This window comes from Carassius gibelio, chromosome A7, assembly GCF_023724105.1.
Source record: "Carassius gibelio isolate Cgi1373 ecotype wild population from Czech Republic chromosome A7, carGib1.2-hapl.c, whole genome shotgun sequence".
Lineage (NCBI taxonomy): Eukaryota > Metazoa > Chordata > Actinopteri > Cypriniformes > Cyprinidae > Carassius > Carassius gibelio.
The window spans coordinates 30,782,923-30,791,315 of record NC_068377.1 but is presented as its reverse complement, the minus strand read 5'-3'; the positions used below and the strand labels follow the sequence as shown (position 1 = coordinate 30,791,315).

Here is an 8,393-nt window from a genome sequence, read left to right as displayed (position 1 = left end):
TTTTCCGCCCTTGGGATGAACGGGTTAAATTTCTGTACCGGAATGGTTCCCGATTGTTTCGCTTCGGTTTTCTGTGTGTAAAACAGAAAAGATTGCGAATTTGAGGCGGAACTGTTTTAGAGCGAGCTCATACACCACACGGAAGAGTATCAGAGACGGACGAGTGTGTTTGAGCTGTCATGACCTTTCTTTTACTGTCTATGGTCATGACCCCATGAGACGTATTTTTTGTATCTGAACGCTAGCTGTCAGCGCTGATATACACGTAACGTTACCTTTCATGGAAGAGACAGAAAAAAGACGGACACAGAAGAAAACTGAGTGTATAGATTGGGGTAGAGATGCACAAACGCCGATAACAGCCAAAAACGAAACACGGAAGGATATATTAGTAAAGAATGCCCATGACGGACTACCTCAGCCGTCTCCAGACTGTGACAGATGCTCAGTGATATCAGGAGAGTGTCTCTATTATCATTATGGCTGTGATGGCAAAGATGACAGAGGCTGGGGTTGTGGATACAGGACTGTTCAGACCATGGCCTCTTGGTTGTGTCTTAATCAGCCTCTCACTGTGAGCCGCAGACACACGCCTAGTCTTTCTGAAATACAACAAACTTTGGTGGAAATAGGGGACAAACCCGAGTCATTCCTGGGTTCTAGGGAGTGGATTGGGACTTTTGAGGCAAGTCTTGTTCTTGACCAGCTCTATGATGTTCCCTGCCGCATACTGCATGTGCGATATGGCAAGGAGCTTGATCAAGCTGTAGAAGATCTTCATGAGCACTTCCTTACCCGTGGGTCTCCTGTTATGATGGGAGGAGACCGGGACAATTCCTCTAAGGGGATCTTAGGTGTGTGCGCTGGTAAATGGGGAAGTTATTTGCTTGTTATGGACCCTCATTACTTCGGCTGTTCCTTGGATAAAAAGTCATTGCAAAGTCAAGGTTGGGTTTCATGGAAAGCAGTTGGTTCTTTGGATCAGTGCTCTTTCTACAATCTTTGTCTCCCTCTTACTGCTAAGAAGTGACAGTGGTGTCAATGAACTGATGGATGAACAGAAATATCTGACTGTACAGTAGACACTGATTTTTTGATATATATTTATTTCACAGTCTGTCACACTGTTGTGTTTACATCTAATCTCATTCATTTACCCCAAATGTACTTTAGCATTACATAATGTTAAACAACAGGTTAACAACCAATAAAGGTAAAGATCATACCAGAAATAAAGCTCAGTTGTCTTGGAGTATTTGGCACATATATTGTCAATCTCTAAAATGTATCTTTGAACTGCTTCGTCCCAAAGAAAATTATAAGAAAATCATGTATTTTAATGCGTGATGAAGGGGGATTAAATGCCTTAAAGGGATGGTTGATGCAAAAATGAAAATTCTCATTAAATTCTGAAGTTATCATCCATAATGTTGTTCCAAACCTGTAAGAGTAATTTTTCTTTCTGCCGAACACAGAAGAAGATATTTTGAAGAATGTGGGTAACCAAACAAATGCTAGTTCCCATTGATTTACATAGTATGAAAAAAAAAAACTATGGAAGTCAATGGACACCCGTATTTTTTTAAAATATATTTTATGTTCAACAGAAAAAAAATAAACTAATACAGGTTTGGAACAGCACAAGGTTGAGTAAATTATGACACACATTTTTATTTTTGGGTGAACTATCCATTTAATTCAATGAATTAAAACATTAAATTTTACCATTCATTACAAATGCAATGCAAATGTCTTCATATTAATCTTAATGTAATATCTGCAACTCTGATGATGAACCCTTTGGATTGGGGCACTATCCAATTCTAATCTTTACACTTCTGACACACAATCACTGTAAAAGATCTGGAAGTTATTGTCCACCTCCATTTTGCCCTTGAGAAACTTCTCCAGATTCTTGATGGGAACCTCAACCATGTGGTTGTTCACACGATCATTAAGACCGTAGGCGGCAAACGCCGGAAACTTGTACCTCTCGGAGTAGGGAGCGTTGTGATCGTAATCTGTGCAGCAATAGGCTGTCCACACGAATTCTGGGATGGCAACACGATCTTGGTTATCACGTCGAATCATATTACCTGATGTTGTCACACCAGTGATCACATAAGCCTTTCCGTGACAATAGTTGTTAAGCCGTTTGCGGGTAACTTCTACCTGTGTGCTCCAGGGACCAAAATTGAACTCCCTTATCAGGGGAACTACATTGGTCAGTGTGTAGGTGGCAGCTTTGTCCAGTGGGTCTGCCTGATGCTCATCTGGGTTCATTTGGCTGCGTTCATACTGCACCACATCGGCGTAGTCTTCTAGCACAGCCTGCGTGTCTTCAAAATTTTTGTGCATTAAGGAAGACTGGGGAAACGGTTCCATGTTACTGCTTCCTTTCTCACTTGCCAGCTGTGCAAAATGAGAAATACAGGAGATTAGATTCCGGATTTAGATTCCCAGAAATTCCTGTGACAAATCAGAATTTTCAACAGCCATTATTCCAGTCTTCAGAGTCACATGATCCTTCAGAAATCATTATACAAATGCTGATTTGCTCAAAAAAAAAAAAATTATTATTATTATTAATGTTGAAAACAATTGTGCTGCTTAAAATCATTGTGGAAAATATAATAAATGTGTTATTCTTAGCACGCACTCACCTGTGGTTCAAACATCCAGGGAATGTCCACCCATTTCTCCCCATCTGACTTCTTGAAGGTGTATGCTGAGTAGATGGGGATGTGTTTTTTGGGGTCGTAGAGGGTCACAAAGCGAGGCTTGTCCACATAGCGCTGGCAGATCTTTTTTAGGGAAGTACTGAGGTAACCTCGTGGTGGAGTGCCCAAATAAAGGAAATCCTTACAGCGTTCTACCTGGGAGAAGTCGTCCACCACTCCGGCTTGTGATCTTAAGATCAGACACATCAGTGAGATCAGCAAGGTTCCAAACCAGGACCAGCAATAGACCATGATATTCATGTTTCCTAAAAAGTTTAAATTGTCTTCTTTCTTCTTTGTGAAGTGTTCTTTGGACTGACCTGGGTAGGACAGTATCACAAGAAAGAATTTCAGGAGAAAAAAACCCTCCCTTTTCTGTAGCTGGTTTCTTCACTGTCTCCAATGGACTGTCTTTATCTCTTTTAAAATGAAAACTCTTCACTGGTAGGTGGAGAATAAAGAGAGCCACTGCATTCCTAATGAAGAGTACAAAGTACATGCAAAACCATGTTCGGAAAGTCCGATCTACAATAATACAAACTTCAAAATTGATAAGACGAAATTCAGTGAGCCATTATCCTCATCAACATGCAAATCAGCAAGGTAAATTTGCTCACTGCGGGTCGATTGTTCATTGGCTCCTTAAAGGTGAATCTAGTTTTCTGGTCAGTCAGCAACCTGAGCCTAAATAGGATGTGATAGAAAAGAACAGTGACTTTAAATTTAACTAAATGCTAATTTTAGACAAATGTAATATGAGTAATATTTGAGTATTTGAATTTGAGTTTGAGTAATACACAATCACATGTGATTATCTGAATGAAACACTCAATAATCTACGCAAATGTGAGAACAATAAATTTCTAATGCTATATGGACTGTTATCTGACTTTATCTTTTCCATGTTGCACCTAGGATTGTACTCAGTTCAGTAAAAAATGACAAATACTCTAACACATACTTTCCAACAATAACAGTAGATCAGACTGTAACTATATGATTAGTAACCAGTGAATTTTGTTCACAATTTCAGAAGTTTAAACATTTTTAAATTCACATTCATATACACACTATATCAACAATATATATTTAAATGCCGTGCTATAAGCTATGTAAAGTCATGGACACACATCTTACATTGCAGTGTGGCATTATAATATGGAAATCATCTACAAAGAGTAGAACAAAGTCTGACAGGTGACTTTATTCTCTTCTCTAGTCTTGGCTGATTGCATTTAAATTAAATAATAATACATAATAATACAGCACAGGCAAAGAGCACTTAGTTTCCAAAAGCTAAACCTGGATTTCCTTAGCTCTCATGCCAGCATCTGCAGCAAGCTACACTCACTAGACACACACACACACACACACACACACACACACACACACATATTATTAGCTTATTTACATTATTCTACTGACTGGTTCTTAAATTCATTATCATTGCAAAGTTTGCTTAAATTTAATGTTCATCAATTCTTCTTAACACTAAAATATATCAGCATGAACAAAACCTAATGAAACTTTTTTGCTCAGTTTGGGAATAAAGTTTTGACCCTGTACCACAAAACCAGTCTGAAGTGTTATTTGTTTCAAAATAAAATATAATAGTTTTGTGAATAAATAAGCTTTCTATTGACGTATGGTTTATCAGGATCTGACAATATTTGGCTGAGATACAACCATTTGAAAATCTGAAATCTTAGGGTGCAAAAAATAAAAATACGGAGAAAATCGCCTTTAAAGTTGTCCAAATTAATTCCTAGCAATACATATTACGAAACAAAAATTAAGTTTTGATATATTTACAGTAGGAAATAAAAAAAATATCTTCATGTAACATGATCTTTACTTAATATCCTAATGATTTTTGCCATAAAAATAATTAATTCATTAAAAGCATTAAAATAATAATAATAATATATATATATATATATATATATATATATATATATATATATATATATATAATTATTATAAGTATTATTATTTTAATATACAGGTGGTGTTTCCTGCTTGAAACTTCTGCCTGCCGCACCTCCTCAAGTGCAACTTTGGGTCAGCTGCAGGGTCATCAGCTGGTGCCACCATTCATGGACATTTTGCTCCCTATCCAGTACATCTCCATGTAGTGGGCATGTAGTGGAGCTTGTGGGAACATCTCCCTTCCACCCTCTACAACTGTACCAAGCCCCAATTCCTGTCCCTCCTCCGTAGTCCCAACCAGTAGCTTTCTTTCTCTGCCCCCTCCACCAGATCTTTGATGGCTCTCCTCAGGCTTATCCTCGTTGTACCAGCAGCGCGAAGAAGCTGGATCGCAGACTTTCCCACAAAGCCCCTGCATTCAACTTCTATGGGATGGATGGTTGCGGTCCATTCCCCGTACTCCGCCCCAAGAACAGAGTACTAGTACCGAACTCGTGCATCGCTGGTATTCCCTCTTCCCATGACACAGTCAGCTCAATATTGAGAGCCTTCTTGGCTGCTACGGCCCACACCACCGCATCTGGCCATAATGTTGTCTGGGTGATGCCTGTTGGAAAGATAAGCTGGGTGCCCAGGTCAACACGCATCTCCCATCCCTTTCCAGGAGTGATTTTTTTTTTCTAAAGGTTCAATAAACTTTCCTATTTAAACTAAAACAAAATTTCTGGCAACTATTTCATAATTAAGGCTTTACAGGGCTGAATAGCTTTCATTCACTTCCTACTGATGTGTAATTTCTGGGAGACAGTCTTTGAAAAAGATGCTCACGATTTTGTCCATGCCTGTCTGATTTTTCAGGAAGGTTTCTAAAGCTTTCAAAGGCACTTCTGTAACACTGTGTCCCACTATCTCATTCAAAGCATATGCTGCATAAGTGGGAAACATGTACCGTACATCATAGGGTGAATTTCGATCAAACCGTGGACAGCAATAGGCAGACCACAAGTGCTTTGGGACGGCCATGCGGTCCTCTCTTCCTCTTCGGATGGTCTCCCCTGATACAGTCACCCCAGTCACCACATAGGCAGCACCACGGCAGAAGTTATTCAGCCGGCGACGTACTGTATCAATATAAGTGGTCCAAGGACCCTCTAAGAAGTCTGTGATCTGAGGCACCACATTTGTGAGGGTATAGGTAGCTGCTTTGTCTTGGTTGTCTGCCTGGTGCTGGTCAGGGTTGAGTGGGCCACGCTCAAACTCCACTGCATCAACATAGTCTGCTAGCACAGCCTGGCTCTCCTCAAGCAGTTGGTTGGTGTCACCACTAGAGGGCAACTCTCTCATGTTTTCACTTTCATCAGCAGAAACCAGCTGGGGAAAAGAACAAGAAATGAAAAACCAAATAGAAGCTCATATTAACAGAACAATAAATGTATACGGACAATACCAATAAGTGTTATGTGGTGATTGCACTGTTGTCAGAATTAAGACTATTTTGTTTAAATGATGTAGAACATTTACAATTTTTATAAAATACACAAATTATTATTTTTTTTATTTATATATACATATTTAGCAAATGAAGGTAATCTGCTACCTGTGGTTCATACATCCAGGGTGTGTCCATCCTCCTCTGTCCATCTGACTTTTTGAAGGTGTAAGCCGAATAGAGTGCCAAACGATGACTGCTGTCATACAGCGTGGCGTAACGTAGTTTATCTCCGTAGCGTTGGCAAATCCTCTTCAGATTGCCCCCTCTGATACCTGTGGGTTCTGTATGCATGTAGAAGAACTGACTGCATTCTTTAAAGCTGTTGGAGACCGTGCCGCTTGCTAGACACAAACCTGTCAACAGAAGAAGCCTGAAAATAAAAATCTTACAAAGAGCCATCAGAAGTGAGAGGCTAAGTGATCAGTGTTTGTAACAAAAGTTCCAGTTTCCAAAAACAGGCAGATCCATCCGTTCTTCCATGGTGTTCCAAGCCAGACTGATAACCTGAAAGAGCGAAAGCCACCATATGCAAAGCATCACCTCTCTTACCCTGCCAGTCATACAGCATCCGCGTCTGACCAATAGAACACTGGGAGGTTTGAAAATAAGATTTTTAGCTTATGAATTATTTTGGCTGAATGAAATTGCAATGTAGGCTATGTCTCTTGAAATTAAATATAAGCACTGATCATACCCCATGCAATAATTTACACAAGGTTTACAATGGATTTAATCAGGTGGTAACACAGAATTGCCTCGAATGCCAAAGTGTTCTTTAGGAATTATTGCATTTCTGTAAATACTCACAGGAAGAAGTACGAAGAAATTGTAATAAATAAAACTTCCTTCCTGGAAGTTAGCTTTTCAAGCAACTAAGAAACAACGTGAAACAGAAAGGAAGTTTTTTTGCAGAACAATTTAATCGAGTGAATCTGGAAAACTGTGGCAGCGAGCCCTTTAAAGTAACTGCAGAATCCTATTACATGAAAATAAAGTGTTTCTTTTTTCAGGACAATGCTATGAGTCTACAGGATATGGCTGATAATGTAATTCAGACATGTGTTAATTAAATTCATGACAAGACTGAAAAAAGTTCAGATTACCATTACACCTTCAGGAAATCCTAAACATAATTGATGAAAGATTGTCATCTAACAAAAAGATGGGATTTTCAGACAAATTTGCATTGTCCCAAACTGCACATTTGTGGGATGTCTGCAAGACAATTTCAACACATGCATGATTGTTTCATTATGGAGAATGACCCATGTAGATGCCTTGATCAGTTTAAAGACACATATCAGAATGATTTCAAAGACCTGTTCCATGATCGCGATCAGTGTCGGAGAAAGACTGAAGAATTCACTAAACTGTGCTTGATGCCTGCAGTTGAATCATTCATCTACAGTTCTTTGGGTCCAGAAATAGTTGATGTAATGCTTCAAGGTAAACATGCATTTCAGTTCAGCACTCGTGCATTTTTCCAGTACTCACTTTTGAAGCAACTTCTCAGTGAAGATAACTTTGAAAACTATGCTAGATACATTTGCTCAAACGAACGTTTTGTGAAGTGCTGGACATTAGGTCAAATTACTGAGCAATTTTCAGATGGAGAAATAATGTTTCAGTTTGTGGAACGTCATCTGAGAGTGGCCACAATGGAAATACTTGCACAAAATGAGACACAGGAAAGTAATGTCAAAGATTTAATTCATTCCATTTGTAGAAAGCTTGGGAAAAGACACACACACACACACACACACACACACTATATATACAGCCAACTTACCTTTGTCCCATGACAGTTTTACGGCATCCCTCCTCCACCCCAACTCCTCACTTTTAAACTATTCTCATCCCATACTAGGGACGGTTGGTTGTCTTTGAGTTTGGGCTATATTCCGAGCTCGGAGCCTTTCCTCAGTACAGGCTGCCAAATATGCTTTCTATTTACAAAAATCCAATTATATGTAAGTGCAAACTCGTGAATTGCTATTTGATGAGCAACTTAAAAAAAAATGTATTTTTCTTTTTGTCGTAAAATGTAATATACCTTTAATAATTTATTTTATGATAATAATCTGTGCACTGTGGGAAATACAGGCCTATAGTAAATAGATTATTTTGTGTTCTTTGAAAATATAATTCATTTAACAAATCATGATGTATCAATATGATCAATATGTAGGTTGTTTCTGACTGCTTGGTGTAATCAGTGAAATAAATCTATATTTTGGAATAAAGTGTTTTCT

General features: G+C 38.7%; 3 protein-coding genes across 3 annotated transcripts; 1 reads left to right on the top strand and 2 right to left on the bottom strand.

Moving 5' to 3' along the window:
- Positions 1 to 130: 130 nt before the first annotated feature.
- LOC128017181 (ufm1-specific protease 1-like) lies at positions 131 to 1,236 on the top strand. Its single transcript, XM_052602435.1, has one exon. The coding sequence runs from the start codon at positions 281 to 283 to the stop codon at positions 1,028 to 1,030; it is 750 nt and encodes a 249-aa protein (XP_052458395.1). The 5' UTR covers positions 131 to 280; the 3' UTR covers positions 1,031 to 1,236.
- Positions 1,237 to 1,620: 384 nt separating this feature from the next.
- LOC128017180 (endonuclease domain-containing 1 protein-like) lies at positions 1,621 to 3,446 on the bottom strand. Its single transcript, XM_052602434.1, has 2 exons — positions 2,664 to 3,446; positions 1,621 to 2,412 (listed from the first exon to the last, which is right to left on the bottom strand). Exons 1-2 carry the CDS (start codon positions 2,979 to 2,981, stop codon positions 1,831 to 1,833), a joined length of 900 nt encoding a protein of 299 aa, XP_052458394.1. The 5' UTR covers positions 2,982 to 3,446; the 3' UTR covers positions 1,621 to 1,830.
- Positions 3,447 to 5,222: 1,776 nt separating this feature from the next.
- Positions 5,223 to 6,709, bottom strand: LOC128017519 (endonuclease domain-containing 1 protein-like). The gene is made up of 3 exons (XM_052602931.1): positions 6,691 to 6,709; positions 6,247 to 6,494; positions 5,223 to 6,020 (listed from the first exon to the last, which is right to left on the bottom strand). Exons 1-3 carry the CDS (start codon positions 6,707 to 6,709, stop codon positions 5,430 to 5,432), a joined length of 858 nt encoding a protein of 285 aa, XP_052458891.1. The 3' UTR covers positions 5,223 to 5,429.
- Between the last annotated feature and the right edge of the window lie 1,684 nt (positions 6,710 to 8,393).